The 15,926-nt window shown below is 51.0% G+C and overlaps 1 protein-coding gene across 2 annotated transcripts in view; it reads right to left on the bottom strand.

Annotated features, from left to right (window-relative positions):
* Nucleotides 1-701: 701 nt before the first annotated feature.
* VPS8 (VPS8 subunit of CORVET complex) overlaps nt 702-15,926 on the bottom strand; it is an 84,709-nt gene continuing 69,484 nt past the window's right edge. For both annotated transcript variants that reach the window (XM_040613712.1, XM_040613713.1), the window contains 4 exons: nt 14,451-14,620; nt 13,607-13,775; nt 2,145-2,225; nt 702-1,449 (listed from right to left, as the gene is read on the bottom strand). In XM_040613712.1, the coding sequence (XP_040469646.1) occupies nt 1,300-1,449; nt 2,145-2,225; nt 13,607-13,775; nt 14,451-14,620 (570 nt within the window). In that variant the 3' untranslated portion in view covers nt 702-1,299. The remainder of the gene's footprint in view (nt 1,450-2,144; nt 2,226-13,606; nt 13,776-14,450; nt 14,621-15,926) is intronic.

Raw genomic sequence — 15,926 nt, forward strand, 5'->3', positions numbered from 1 at the left:
GTTCACGTGTGGCTGCAGGCTGGAAGCATCAGCCTGGGGCACGGCTCCGTAGCTGTGAGCGCTGGTGGGAAGGCGGCGGGCACACCGGGCACAGCGGCCCCGGGCCACGCGGGGCTGGCGCTGCGCCCCAGGGGGGTGGGCTCTGCACAACAGCTTTGTGTTCCTGCCCCTGCCCCTCAGCTCTGCACGGACTGGCAGCCACCTCTGCGTCAGCTCTGTGTGCGTGGAGAGCAACGCGCCTGCTGCTGTGGGTATGGGACCCCGAAACACCCAAGTGCTAGTGACAATGAACGGTGGGAAGAGGCGAGATAACGATCACCAGGCCAATAACACCCATTGTCAGGGCAGGATCCAGAGCGTGTTTCAGAAGCCCAAGGTGACAGTACAGAAACGCCACTGGGTCACAGCTGTGGGAGCGGAGCAGCCACGGTGCTGCCGGGCAGGGAACACTGCGCAGGGCGGTGCTGCGGAAGATGGGGGGAGCTTAGTAGAGACAAACCTTTCTGACCGCCAGCACCCACCACACCGATGCTGTCCCCTCTGCAGCCCCCTTTCACAGCCAGCACGCCCCCTCTGCCCCCCCAGTACCAGAGAGGTCTGTGCTGCATGTGCAGTGGCGAGATGCATGGCTCCCCACCAGCGCCGAGTGGCAGCTGGCAGCACCCCGCGCCAGCACCCCGCACACAGCTCAGGCAGGGAAGTTCAGCCAAGGGCCTTTTTAATGAAGTCTGTAGGAACACGCGCTGTGCAGGTGAGTTTGCTCACACAGGCATCGGGTTTTGCATTGTTCAACCTTTTCCAGGTCTGCCCGCCCCATGCCATCAGCCCCCACGGCTGCTGCCTGCTGGCACTAGTACTGCAATTAGAGCCGGGGTACGGTGCCCACGCACAGCACCCTGAAACCCTGGCTCGGGGCACGGGACATGCCACACTCCTCCAGCAGAGTGGAGCTGACTCGGTTTTTTGGCCAAGTTACCACTGCTGTCTGTGAGCCTCTGCGCCAGTGCAGGTACCCAGTGCTGTGCGGTGCTCCAGCACACTGGGGTTTGCTCCCAGAGTCCGCAGCTTCCAGCCCAGCTGCCCCACAGCTGCCCCGGTGTAGCGAGAGGCAGCAGCAGAGCTGGGAGTTCGCCCGCTGCTACAAACCCCCCAGAGCCCAGCAAGGCTCACATGGCACGGAGGGTTCTGGGGAGGGCAGCGGAGGGAGGGGAAAGTCCAGCGTGGTGACGGAAAGGCGTCCCACCACCAAGACCTGAAACCAGCGGTGGCCTTGCCACAGCGGGGCTGGAGGCAGGAGCACTAGTCCTCAGGCAGCGGAGGGGGGGCCAGATGGAGCTGGAAGTTCTCGTTCTGGAAGACACTGCTGGTGGCCGGGTCCCCGTGGGAAATGCTGAGCAGCCCATGCTTTTCACTGCCATGGCCACGAGACAGCTCCGTCAGGAGTGCCAGCTGCAAGAGAAAACCCAGAGAGATCACCGTCCGGCACACTGCAAGCACGCGTGCGAGGTGCAGAACGACAAAGTGCTCGTGAGGGGCTCACCTTTGTCCTGCAGCAATTAGAAAAACCTTAACACACGTAAAGAAAAGGGTGTATATGGTATGTAGTGACCCTGTAGAGCTCAGTGCAGGACAACAGTCCTGGACTAAACAACTTTCCATGTGTCTTTGTTTTTTTGATGCTGTAACTTTGAAACAACCTAATCTCAGAAAGAGCCAACAACTGCAGCCAAAACAGGCAGGAGGCACAAGGAAAATGCAAGGGACAGAGGGAGCTGCTCCTCTTGGGCCAACACGGGGTGGGAGGAGGGAGCCCCCAGTGCCACACAGTGTCTGGAGGGGAGGTTATTTGCAAATCTAAAAAGAACATGAGAAACCTCACACCATGGACACTTCTCTCGGGCCCAGCCCCAAAGCCAGAGGCATTTCCGTGGTCTCGCTGCCAGCAGAATTCCCCGGCTCTGCCAGAGGCAGCGTGGCTGCCTTGTGATGTGGAACAGCCAGCTCTGTGCACGGTAAACTGCCAGCACTAAACGAAACCCAAGAGAAAAGCCAAAGCCAACGCTGCCAGTGCTAACACCTGGCTTGCCAACATGCAACGTACCCTTCACCAATTCAAAACCAAAAGGAAAATGGGCGGTACGTACTCTGGAAGTTCCTCGGTTGAGTCGGCAGAGTTGATCAAAAGCCTGGATTTGCTGAGGATCCAACAGAGACTCTGAACTTGTCTGATAAAGAGAGTGAGAAAGTTATGGAAACACCACTCGGCAAGATGTTAAATTCACATCCACCGAAATTCATCCCTGCTCCTGGAGCAGCCAGCATACAGCTGGTTCATGGGGGTTTTTAGCCATCTTTCCTCAGGCTTGAGGCCACTGTGTGCACCTTAATTTTGGAAAAAACAACCAAAAAAACTGTTGTTGCACAAAGGACAGGGGTACCCTTACGTCCACAGTGACACTGTTGGGAGCTGTAGCTAATGGCAGACAGGCTAACAGTATGAACTTATCTTGGGGGAGGTGGGGGTGGGGTGGTGGAGAGAAAAAGGAGAGGCAAAAGGAGAAAGAAAAGGGATGGGAAATCTCGCCCGCAGCCAGCTGGGAAGACAAGCAATGGGTCTCTGCGGAGAAGCAGCCTCCCCTGGGCTCTTCCCCAGGCAGCACAGCTCCCCCGGTCCTTTCTCATCATCTCTCAGCAGCCTCCCCTGGCCCCGCTCAGCCTCCCTGCCGGGTGCCGACAGCGCGGGCTGCAGCACGCTGCCGTCGGGCACAGACTGTGCGTGCCTATAATGGAGAATGATTGCTGTGCCAATGACTATTATCTACTAATGGTATCTCTCCTAAGGTCCATTTTTTCCCCCTAGTAGGATGCTACAGACTAAAAGCTAAGAAATGAGGGGTGAAAAACAGGGCGGGGGGGGCAAGGTGACTCACACATCAGTCCCCAAGAAACTGGACACAACAGACATCGTGGTACTGCCCAGCAGCAGCAGCGTTTGCTGGGTACAGGGGTAAGTGTCAGCCCGGCAGTGCCAGGGCAGTTGCAGAGCTGCAGGCGAGGGCAAACAGAACTGCAGAGGGACTACAGCCTGCATCAAGAGCATTAACGCAGGGAGGGCTGCACACATCCTCAAACTGTTTTAAAAGGCATCATTTACATATCCCAGGGAGAGATGACGGAGCATCACAGATCCTTGCAGGTTTGTTCCATTTTATCACATCACAATGTTTCTATTTTGAATGTTTCTGCTCATATTCCAAAGCAAAAGCATCATCAAGAAACTACAACAGGAGCCAGGGAGAACAGGCTCCCCCATGAGCAGCAATCTGGCATCTGTTGTCTCTGGGGATCTATTTTTAAAGGAACATTCAATGTTCATTCTCAAATAAACGCTACAGTCCCACCAGCGGGTACCGACTGAAGTCACATTTACTTCAAACTCTGTTTGGCAAGGGACCAAGCTCAACACGATTTACTGGGATCGCTCCCTTCAAGGAGTGCGATCAGCTGGAATTAAGGGTGAGCTCCCGGCCCCACGAAGGCAGAGGGGGCACTCACTGCTCCTCCCGAGCCGGGCAGGGTCACCAAGAGTCGGGAGCATCCCGGGCCAAGCACAGGCGTGTGCCTCGGCACTACGGGCTCCTCCCAGCAGCGCGATGCTCAGCCGGCTTTGTACTCCTCATGCTTTATGGCGTGCTGAAAGAGCGTGTTCGAAAGCTCTGTGAAGATGAACTCCCGGTCCTGTCTGGGGGGATAAGTGCATGCCACAGCGACACGGTGCTGTGTGGGGCACAGCACCCTGGCTCCCGAGCTGCTCTTGGAATTGCTCCCCATCAGCTCGACACAAAAGCCAGCAAGACTCAGCGAACACCCTAGAGAGCGCGTCCCGATAGTTACCCTGAGCCTGCAGCCATCCCAAGCTGGGGTGCGCTGCCAGCCGGGTTTAAGGTGCTGCTGCTGCTGCCCGGGGGGGCTGCAGCCTGCGGTACAGCTCTGGCTCACGGCCCCAGGCAAGCCTCCTGCACCCCACAGAGCTGCGGGGCTCTCAGCAAGGCTCCTCCTGGGCAGCTCTGCCCAATAGTGGGGAAGGTCTGGGGCAGAGGGAACGACATTATGCCAGAGATCACACTTTCTTAGTCCTTGACTCAATTTTTAATCACTACCCAAGAAAAAGGGAAACCCTGCTGGCAGCTGTGCAGTGAAAATCAACAAAGTGAGCTGCCTTGAGAGAAGGTTACTGCAGGTGAAACCTGGAGCACAAACACTGGAGGGACAGAGAACGTCACCGTGCAGAGAACCCGCGCTGGCACCAGCCTTGGCTTCCCTGGGTGACACCACGCTCCCTCCCAGCAGCAGCCCAGCACCCTGCGCTGGCAGGGCCGTCTGTTCCAGCCGAGAGCCAAGTTGTCCCCAGACCTCAGCAAAACCCTTGACCAGGGAATGCTTTACTCAGATCCTCAAGTTTGTCTTCTCGTGGTCTCCCACAGCACCTTTACCTGTCCCTCTCTTCTGGCAGCTCCTCCATCACACACTCCCCTTCCTGCTGGGCTCTGAGCAAGGCAGAGCCAGGGTGGAATCTTTGCAGCCAACCCTTCAGCACGTGAGCAGCCCGGGGACGGCTCAGAGCTGTCAGGAGTGCTCTGGGGGAAGGTGCACTGAACCCACTATGGGTTTCCTGAAGCCTTAATCATTCCGTTACCTGAAGCCATGTGCATCTTGCTTTTTGAGATGTTCATCAGACAGTCTGAGAGGAAAGGAATGCCCCCAGTGCAGATTGCTTATGCTGGAAGCACGTGCTCAAACTCACTAATTCTCCCCCCAAGATATTATTTATATTGTAAATAACTATTTGCTAATCATCAATCAAGGAGCCAAATGTCTATGTTCCCTGCACACACGGGCTTTGGACTAGAGAGCCTGTGACAGGGTCCCGTATCTGCAGCTGGCAGGTTGTACAGGCGCTTCCAAGGGACACGCAGGTCACTCTCACTTGGAAAAAAAAACCAAACAACAAAACCCAAGGAAAACCTGCCCTCCACAGCTGCTGTGGCCACAGGCATCCAAGGACAAGGAAAATGCAATATAATTGGTCTCCCCTCTTCTGCTATCTTTCTACCACGCGTATGGAACCATCAATCAGACCGTTCTCCAGGCTGATGAGCTGAAATATTGCAGGCAAGTCTTTCTGTTGCCATGGAAACAACTCCTGTCAGGCCTTTTCCTTTTTTAACCGTGTCACTAAAGGCATGTTTTCATTCAAGAGCTACAGGGAGTCTCTGAGAGTCCAGCATCAGCACTCGGGCGTTAGTGGCACCCACTCGGCTCGCTTGCTGACCCCGCAACACTGCTCTTGCCTCCCGCGCTACCGCAGGGCCAGGCAGCTCCTGCTCTGGATCGGGACGAAGCGGTCTGGCACCTCCGAGCTGTCTCCAGCCAAATGCTTACGCCCCTTCGAGAAGGCCTCGGGCCAGACCCGGAACACGGGAGATGCAATTTACCCCCTTGAGGGTCTGGGCCAGCAAGGAGAAAGGTTCCTTTTTGGCTTACAGTTCTCACAGATCCCACCACTATAATGCTAATCTCCGTTGCACATTTCGCTTGCACATATTCCACCCCCCTCTGGTAGTCACCACACAGCCCTCCTAAGCCTGCAATTATCTTTAATTTAGCAGCTACAAAATCCATCATCAGCTAAGCAAAGTAGATCACACAGCAGTTGTAAGCAGGGCACCATTAATAGTCATGCCAAGAGATCCATCTAAATACTGCCTCAGAGCCACACCTTCCACAAAAAGTAGAACAATTCGTGCATCGGAGCACCCCATTACGCTGGGGCCTGCTCCGTAGCACAGGCTGGGCGCAGCCAGAAGTCCTGAGGAAGGTGTCACGACTCCCAGGAACAAGAGCAACACCCACCGCCCTCAGTTACAGAGCTGAATCCACAGGCACTGGACACCAAGTCCACCTTCTGCCATTCCTCCCATGCAGCCCGACACTTACTTCACCATGGCTCAAGCAGCCTTACAAAAAACTACCCAAATTCAGTTTTTTGATAAGTGCTGAGTCAATTAATGTAAAACTACGTGAATCTACTTGTCTTCTGCAGGATAAGGACCTGCTGTTTTCATAATACTCCCAGGAACAATCAACTGAAAAGAAAGCAAGGCAGGCAGCTGCTCTGACCCAAAGTCACTAGAATGGCACTAAGATTACAAAATTGTTAACGAACTTCAGAAAAACCTCAGGACATCCCTTGTACAAGAAAATCGCGCTGCTGCAGACCTCTGCAGAGCTACTGCAGGGTATTGCACCACTGGTACGGGACAGATGCAGACTGGCCGCTCGCTGCAGTGCTGGAAACAATCTTGCAAGTCACTCCGGGCGATGCGGCAAGTGGGCAAACCTCTGCTGGGAGGAAGTCCCAGAGCCACTGCAGCTGCGCTACGGCAGCAGAACACGCTGCTTCCAGACCAGCCTCCGCAGCGTTTCAGCACTTACCTCCGCTGGTGCGCTCCGGAGCAAAACCCCTGGCAGCGGGCCAGGCCCTGCCTGCTCCCGCTTGGATGCGGCAGCCTCCGGTACCACCGAGGCTGGAGCGGCAGGCAAACAGCAGCAGTGACTCCCCGAAGCCCACCGCAGCCCTCCCTCAGCGCGGCCGCGGCAGAGGCAACCTGTCACACAGGTTGGCGCTCGGCCCCGTGCCGCTGGCCTTGGGAGCAGACCAGGGAAGGCAGAGGTCTCTCTCCTCCAGCTGAACTTAGCTGAACCTGAGGAGCAAACCCCGCACTCAAGGCAGGGGAGAGGACAGGCTTATTTGTGCTCACAGACTGCTGCTGCTGCGGGGTGAGACACTGCAGTGACTAAGGAGAGAGGAGGGAGGACTCCCTGTTTTAAATACCTGGAAACACGCTGGCACACCTCCATCCTCCCTCTGCTAGCTGCTCTGTTAGCAGCTCGTGCTTACACCAGGCATGGTTGGAATATTCCCTTGGACTTCCACTGACGCCTTCAGCCAAAGGAGCAGTAACTCTGTTCAGGATTAATTAGATGAACACAAAACCCACGTACCCTCATGGACACTACGGCCCAGCAGGTATTTGTTTATAATGTAGCAGGCTTCAAAGGAGGCATGGCAGCACATGGATTAAACATTACGTAAAGATGATGCACAACAGGCCTGTGCTCAGGTTGATCTCAGTTCAGTGCCTGAATCCAAGAGGACAGAAGTGTCACGTGTGAAGGCAAAGAATTCATTTTCTAAACATGGGCTAAGAAGCTGCTACACGCCATCCCACAAAGAGCCAACCACAGAAGATTCAAGAGGTGCAGTGCTCTCCCGATGCCAGCAGATCGGGAAGAGAAAGGGAAGAAGAAGAAATGTAGAAGGAGGAAGAAGTCCTACTTATTAATAATGCCACCCCAAACCTTACAGAAAACCCAAGTGGATGACGACTCTGCTGCCTGTCCCTTTGTAGCTCCCAACACCCGCGCCACAATCTGTTGCTGCTATTTAAGAGGGAAGTTTATACCGTGCTTAGGAACAGCTCTGGTCCTGGGAGCTCAGCTGCAGCTGCCCAAGCCTGTCTATGTTCAATTCACATAGAAACAAAACATACAGTTTTCATTGTGTAACACGAGGGTAAAAGGAATGGGGAGGGAGGTGGGACATGGAAACCGCAGCTTTCCATTTCAGGGATTTACAACAGATCGAGAGATGCTCACCTGCCACCTGCATTTCTGAAAACAGCCCTCCAGAACAGCCAGTGACACCCTTGGCTACAGCAACCCCCACTGAACCAGCCGTAATTCCCTCTCACACCCTCCCCACCACGGCCGCTAGTTATTTTGCTCCCTCCCTTCAGAGGAGCATCAGAAGAACGAAGGCACCTGCACCCCTTTTAACCCTTGGGCCTTTCTGTTGTTTCTCAGCTTGGAACGAGTACCAACCGCGGAGGGGAGCAGCCGTCACCCCCTCCAGCAGCAGCTGCAAGCCCAGCACCACAGGCAGAGGTTCCCGGCAGCGCAGTGCACCAAACCGGCTCTCCAGCCTGCACCAGGCCTGGAAAAGCGGCTTCTCCCAGCAGATGGGGAGTCACACGCTTGCAAGGCAGATCTGTGACGACCGACCGAAAGCTTGCAATTTCACAGCAACGGCATATGCAACGAGCAGCGCCGGTTCCTCGGAGAACAGATACAGAGCTGTCAAGCGCTGTGCTAAACTACACATAACTTGGCAACAGGGACTGATGGAGTTTGTGGGAATATCAACAGGTTGCAACAGCCCAGCATCTGTCACTATATTTAAATGAGTCTGTTCTACAGATCCTCCTAGATATGAAATGTTTTATTAAAACGGAGGAAATTTTCATCAAACCGTGGGAACAGTTCCTTTGAAATTGAGATGTAAAGTAAAGCAAAGACTACCCACTGAAATTTTGCCATCTTTTCTCTTAACCAGGACACAACGCTCCCCCAGGCGAGCCTAAGAGCGCAGGGCAGCCACTCTCACTGGTCTTCACTTTAGGCAGCTTGCAAGTCAGCTGTCTGCTCCATCTTAGCCTCTCACAGGTCCCAGAGAGCAAGCCTTCGGGCTGTAGGCACTACAAGGAAACTTATGCCAGGCTACAGATTGCTGTATGGGAAGGCCATGGGAAACAATCACAATCCAGTGATGGTCTTTAAAAAGACCCACAAAGCAAGCAAACAGAAAAACAAGCCAACCAAAAAAACCCACTACCCACCAAAAAACTCCAAACCAACAACTCAACAAAACAAACTAACCCTCCCCCGCAGTATGAAAAGTCCAAGAAAACAGTCAATTTTGATTGAAAATCTGTTAAAGGGTAATTAGGGTTTTGAAATTACCCTCTTAAAATTTGTATTTTATTTTCAGTGTTAGCTTTGGTACCAGTCCTCCTCTACCTGCTAGTTAAGACTCCCACACTGTTTTCTTCTTACTGAATCACTTCTGTTTCCAATACATTACAAGAAATTTTAAAACACAGATGTTCTGTTGATAAGAAGCCAATGGTACAAAGTGTCTCTAGTTCCTTCCTCACATGGATTTCCTACGCATTGTTGAAGAAGTTAAGGAATGTACCACAGAAGCCAGCTCCAAAGCTACAGGACTGGGCATATTCTCTGTTAACACGTATGTGGGAATGAATATTCTCTATGGAGGAGAATACACAATCTTGTAACTGTATAAACTGCTAATTATCTGCTTGGTGCCATTTGGGGGGGCGGCGGGGGGGGGGTGGGGAATCACGCCTGGATATTTTCAAAGTTATACAGCCCTTGGATAATTTTGATATTGCTGAGAGTCAAGATAACTGATGATCACCATTACACTGAAAACAGTAAAACTGGCTCTGTCTGCTGACCGACGGAGCTCAGGTAACATTTGCCTAGCTCTCAAATAAGTGCTGGTAAAAAAAATAATTAAAAAAATATGCCCTAAACCTTCATTCTTACCCAACAGAAAGCACAGAGGTATGCTGCAGAGGGACATCTAACATCTCAGTTAAGTGATACGCTGTGGTACCAACACCTCACAGGTGGGAGTGGGTCATGAAGCTTCGGGCCGGATGGAAGGCTGCCGCAAAGAGGGATGCTGGTGGCAGGCTGCAACACAGAGCTCAAAGGTAGGGTCTGGCAAACTGGATTAACTACGGATCACATTCATTGTCCGTCCTGGCGTGACTTGACAGGATTAAACTCCTGAATAAAACATGTTTGCCATCTGGACAGCTCTAACAACAGTGCCCTTAGAACTCAGGCACATTCTCAAACATGGAATAACCAGAGCACGTCAGCTTAGGGGTTCATGGCATTTTCTGCAGGGCTTATAGCCCAAGAGCCATGACTGTGGTTCCTCTCCCCAATCCCTAGTATGTAGGCTGGCAGAGTAAATGGAAAACACAAACCAGCTCACTGAAACGAGGCAAATTAGTTTTGGAGATCAGTGACTAAGATATAAGGAGTATTTCACTTACGTATTTAGGCAGAAGCCCAGCTCCTGTGCTTCCACCTAATATGCCTCAGTTAACTTCAAGCACCACAACACAAGAAAGCACTGCAAGTTTTAAATCGGATTAAAAACCCACCACAAACACACAAGCTTCCATTTCTTTTAACACTCATTTATAGTACGATAGAAGGTAAGGAGGACAAGAAAGATGATCGGTTTAGACCCAGAAGATTACCCTTGGGAAGACATCAAGGTTTAGGGGATAACACAGAAAGCACAAACTTTTGATAGCAAAAGCAGAGGAAAAGCCTTTTTGCCCTTCTCTCGCTGTTCCCCTTTGCTGGGGCAGAATGTCTCGAGTCCTCGTCACAGCAAGACTCCATTTAAGTAAGTGCTATCATCAGATTCACTAACTGTTCAGTGCTGGCTCGTGGCATCTCTCCACCTCCCCCAGTTTCAAGGCATTTGCTACAGAAGTCGTGCATGCAAAGCAGGGACAGGGAAAACACTGTCTGTTGGGCTGTCGTTTCACATATAGATCTCAACAACATCGCAAAATTCAAACTGACAGTCTTTGTTTCAGCAGAGCAGAATTGGTACTATGAAATGCACTCCAGATGCTCAGTGGCATTTCTCAGTACGAATCCATTCCTAATTCAAGGCTTGCTAAGAAAATAAATACCGAAACTGTAGATTTCACTATGCGAAAGAAAAAAAAAAAAAAAAAAACCAAAACCGAACAAACCACATCAGATTGTGCCAAGAGACAGACTAAGCTTTCAGGGTCTGCAAAATGGTTGCAAAGAAATACCCTCCCCACGGATCTACGTGCAGAATGTCCCAGAAGCTTCGGGGTTGGCTCTCGGCTGTCTAGGGAAGGCAGGGCCGGACACCCAATGCGTCAGGGATGTCCTGTGCATTGTTTGCAGAAGCACCAACTCTGAAAGCAAGAGCAGCCCAACAAACACAGGCCTCTGGGTCCGGTGGTGTCAGCGGAGTTGAGAGGGTTGGCAGAGAAGCCCTTCAGCAGAAAACCGCAGCACCACACGGCTGAACAATCCCTGTAACAAACAGAAATAAATCCCTTCTGCGCCTGGGGTGGCACCAGAGGCCAGTGATGGCTGCTGCCTTGGAGCCAGGCCCAGAAGGCCCCTTGGGAACACGCGTGTGCGGTTCGGCCTTAGAGGGGAGCCCTGCAAGTCTCCCCTGCCCTGCAGCCCCTTCGCTTGCCCGCACGCCCTCTCTCCAGCCCCACGCGTCGCCCACCAGGCCACTGCAGCAAGCGCCCCTTTCCAACAGGCCTCAGCTCTGCACGGACCAGCCCCACGTCAAAACAAGCAGGGGCAGCTTGGCTGTTCTCAGGCTTAATTCTCTGCTGACATTCGTTTCAGGCTGCGCAAGAGCAAACCCTGCCACGTGGCGTGCACCAGCCTGCCTCCGGCAAGTGCGTCTGTGCTCCAGGGAACCCGCCTCGCCCTTCTGCTCCGGCTCCCTGGAGCCAGCAACATGGGTGGGTGTCCATCCCCGCCGCTGTGCCCATCCCCAACACTTCCCCCAGTACAAAACATCTGTTCTGTAACTCAGACTAGTGCCTGGCCAGGTTAATCCTTACCTCACAGGGTTAATTAACGCTACCGAGCGGCAATTGTTAAGCAAACAAACTTCCTGGAGAAGCTAGAGATTTTACAGTCTTTTGCCAAGTCTAAATATATTCAGCTTTTTAAAGATCTGACTGCGCAACAGTTTAATCAAATATGAGTACAACAGTTAAATATTGTAATTTAAATACAGGAGGAACATCACAAACTTGGAGAGGATCTGGGACACCAGGAGGAGGAGGTGGGGGGCTGGAAGCAGTGCTGGGGCTCTGAGGAGCCGGAGCGGGAAGCGATGGGCTCCCCTGCCTGGAGTACAGGAGAGCCAGCAGGGAAGATCCAGCACTCTCAGATGGCCTGGCATGGACATTTCCCAGCTAGCGCTAGATGATCCATGCTGTAACCCCTCTCCTTCCCCCCCCCAGTCTCTCCACACCTCGTCCCAGCCAGCCCTTTACTCTGATGAACAGATCCGTTAAATAAAGGGAAGCATCACCTTCTCCCTGCCCCGATCTTCCCTCTTTGTCTGGAGCGATCATTCCCATTCTTCCATGGGGTACATCCAGACTGGTGTTAACGGGGAGACACAGGGGCTCTCTGACTGACTAGCCCGTGAGAAATCCAGAGATAACCAAGTTATAAAGGCACTGGTGTAAGGTGTCAGGCACTTTATAACGATAAATGTAGTTCCAGTAGTTAATTTTGCCTTTAGCTTTTAAAGATAAAGCAGGTCTGTCGCTCCCATTTGCAGACATTCCCTTGGAGCAGGAGTGCAGAGGGTGAGACACGGGGCTGCTGAACCTGCCCGACTTCAGGGCCAGCATCCACACTTCACCGTGGCACGGTGGTACACAAAATGACGAGCATTTGTGAGCAGACTGTTTGAACCACAGTCTATTTACGGTCTCCTGGGAAAGCTTTTCTTTCTGTCACCATATAAGAAACTAACACACTTTGACCGCAAAGATTGCATTGTGCTCCATACATTCCTCACATTACTTTTCCCCCAAGTCTCCCTTCAAGCAGGAAGCTTCTTTTTTTGTTCATACAGAAGCTGATGGAAGTTGACTAATGCTGTTAGCTATCTTTTGATCAGAACTGATTTGGCAGAAATTGAAATAATCTGCTAGAAGAAAACTAAAGTACTACTCATAAAAACGTACTCCAGGATTGAATTACTTTGGTTTCAGAAGGGGAAAAACGTTGCTTTGCATACATCTGCGTGGTGACAAATGCACAAGGTGCCTTGAAGCATTTAGGAGCAAACCCTCATCAGTGACCACCTTTGCTGGAACACAGGGCAGCAGAGTTCAGCTCCCCACAGCGAATATCCCTGGAAGACATCCTAACAAGCTGCCTTGCCATTTGTGCTTACGGTCCATAGTACCACGCCAGAGAGAAGGCAGAAGTACCCATATTGATGCTGGACTTCTGTTTGAATTACAGATGGTGAAACTTCCTGCACACAAATACTGACAATAAACACAAATTATCTGTTCTCTCACCCAAATCCAGCCGCATTGATCTTGTTTACATGCATTTGCATTCTTAAAACATTGTGCAAGCATTCAGCCAGGCAAATCAACTCCAAGTCTTTTACCCAGAGCCAGGTTATCTGTTAAGAAGGTAGAACGGAGGCTCCATGATCCAGCCACAAGGAAAACACCAGCTTTTAATACAATTTTTGTATAAAAACACACCTAAAACTAGTTTGAAAGGAACTGTCCCCAACGGCCCGTCCCAGGCTCTCACAAACAAGACAGAGCAGCGGATTCACCCAGCAGACAACCAGCTGCAAGGACGCAGCTCACCCTCACGCTGGCTAGCACCTCCCAGACCTTCTAGATGAACATCACCATTACCTTCACAGCTCTTTATACCCATGCCAAAACAAGATGACGTTCATAACCGTGACTAGTTAGCTGCTGATACTGTTTGACAGTTACCGATCATGGGCTTGTCTGGAAGCAAAGAGCACAAAGGCATGAAGTCTGTAAGCACCACTTGAAGGTTACCTGAAGAGAAACCACCTCACAAACCTTACCTGTGCCAAGGCTGTTCCACTTCCTTTTTTTAGCTCCAAGAAGTTCTCGCTCAGTTTTCCTGCCTTGTTACTCGAGTTGCATTTATAGCACATCCACCTCATCAGGCCTTTGGTTACTGTCCCACACTCTTTACTCAGCAGACACAGCGAATGGTACAAGTGGCCACAGCTGTGAAGAGAAGAGTTCTGCTAGGTGTGAGAGAGCAGGGTAACACAGCCTGACAGCTCTATGCATCGGAGGGGAAATTGCTGGTCAGCGGAAAACAAGGCTGCTTCTCCATAAAGACAGAGCGGCAGTGTACACGCTCCCTTTGTACCTCCACACCCTCTTGTAGTACTTCTAGACTTGCAAGAAGAACAGCAGATGCCCATTTACTGAACAGCTACAGATCGTAATAATAAGGTAATAATAATTTTGTCTTATTTTACAGCCACCTGGTCACAGAGAGGAATATTGGAGGTGCCAGAGTGCGCAGTCAGGGCTGCAGTAGATCCGAGATGTACAAATACCGGTGAATGAACCCAGGGTGCTGTAATTGCACAAACTGCACTGCTGGGAGAGATGACAGATAAGCTGACAGCTTACTGAACAGCTCTCACAGAAGCGTAAGGCAATTCTTTCCAGCAGAGACAGAGCTGGCTGCATGCGAAGAAGGCTGGCTCTGATGGAGTTGATTAGCCAGCCCCTTTACAATGCAAGGGAGCAGGGGTACATGCTCACAGGAATACATATGATTATTTGTGCAAGTCAAAGACCAGTAGCTTTCCCCCCCCCGCCTTTCCCCCCCCCCCCTTTTAAAACTAGTAACATGATCCCAGCTGTGACCATACCTCTTAACTTTACCTGAAAACAATGATTTCATCAGCAGTTTCTTGCCTTCTTTTGTACTGCTGTAGACAAATGCAGCAGTAATCCTGCTTTGGGGTAAGCCCTCTAGTGACAGAAGCTCTTAGGTGACACAGGGACCAGTGGAGATCATGGTTTAAAAGATTTGTAGTTGTCTCTAGAAGGGTCTGTGTGGAAGACAATATACAAAATAACTGGGTCATCTTGTCATCTCCAGACCGCAAACTCCATTCTGATCAATTCTTCATAACAAGCAGCTTAGCAGATTACTAAGAGCAAAATCAACCCAACAAAATTGCTTCTCTTTATATGTTTTCTAGCCACTGCCCTCAAAATACTTATCCTTTCATCGCATGTTAATGGAGGCAATACCTTTTCACTCTTAAGTAGATAAACCCTTTATTGATTTTTGCCAAAGAGCATTAAGAGAGACACAGTAGGCTCATTTTGGTTATCTTCCATACCAGACCTCCCTTTTCCCCCCCTCTCTATCTGGTAATCTACTGCTTACATGCCCCATTTTAGGAGAAACATACTCATAAAAATCAAAGCCCAAATGCACTATCACAATTAAAATACAAAAAAAAACCCCAAACATCTTATTAGCTAGTTCTTCCCAACTGAGATTTCCATTGCTGAAGAGCCAAAAGCAAAATACCCTTAGTTTTTAGCCATCGGTGCTTCTTTCAGCAACAACAGCTATCAGGCGTAGGTGCTCTGGTCCAACTCACAAAAGTTGCTCTGTAGCACCAACTCACAAAAGGCTGCAGAGCCTGCACCAGTGGTTCACATCTGGCCTAGTCCAGATGTGGATGCTGTCTGTACCAGACAACTGCCAGGCAATGACAGAGGAGCTGTGCTGCTCAGAGCAGACCTTTATCAAGAACTAAACAGAGATAACGGCTCTTTATGTTCAACCCTCTACAGTTAAGCTGCTCCCCGTTTTATTTTTAAATTGGCTGCTGCTGCACGGAGGCCTGAGCAGTGGCTATAACGGTAGTGCCAGCCATGTGGTAGGCAGAACAAGGGAGGGTGAGTTTGGAGGAAGACTGTGCATTCAGTTTGGGGGAAAAAAAAAGAGTTTTTTAAGTTTGGAGACTGCCTGGGATGTGAGACTGGACAGGGCAAGGCAGGAGTGAGATAAAGGTGCAATCTCATCAGGTGACAAAGGAAGTGCAGCATTACCACTGGGAAGAGGCAAAACAGCCTAATTTAAAAAGCTTATTTAAAACATACAGGTTTTGTGCCTTTGAATCTCAAACTGCAGGATGAGTTGGAGAAAAAGCAGATGTTTATCCTTCCAGCACATTTAACATAAAACTGAACTACAGAGGTGTTCACCACGTACCTGTCAGGCCCTTCACTTGCAATCTGTCTGTGAGCAATACAGATTCATTCCCCTCCCCCAGTCACAAAAATATAAATCCCTTGCATGCCCATTTACTTTGCCCTGCAGGGAGAAATGGCAAACGA

This window comes from Falco naumanni, chromosome 13 (genome assembly GCF_017639655.2).
Source record: "Falco naumanni isolate bFalNau1 chromosome 13, bFalNau1.pat, whole genome shotgun sequence".
In the NCBI taxonomy this organism is placed as follows: Eukaryota; Metazoa; Chordata; class Aves; order Falconiformes; family Falconidae; genus Falco; species Falco naumanni.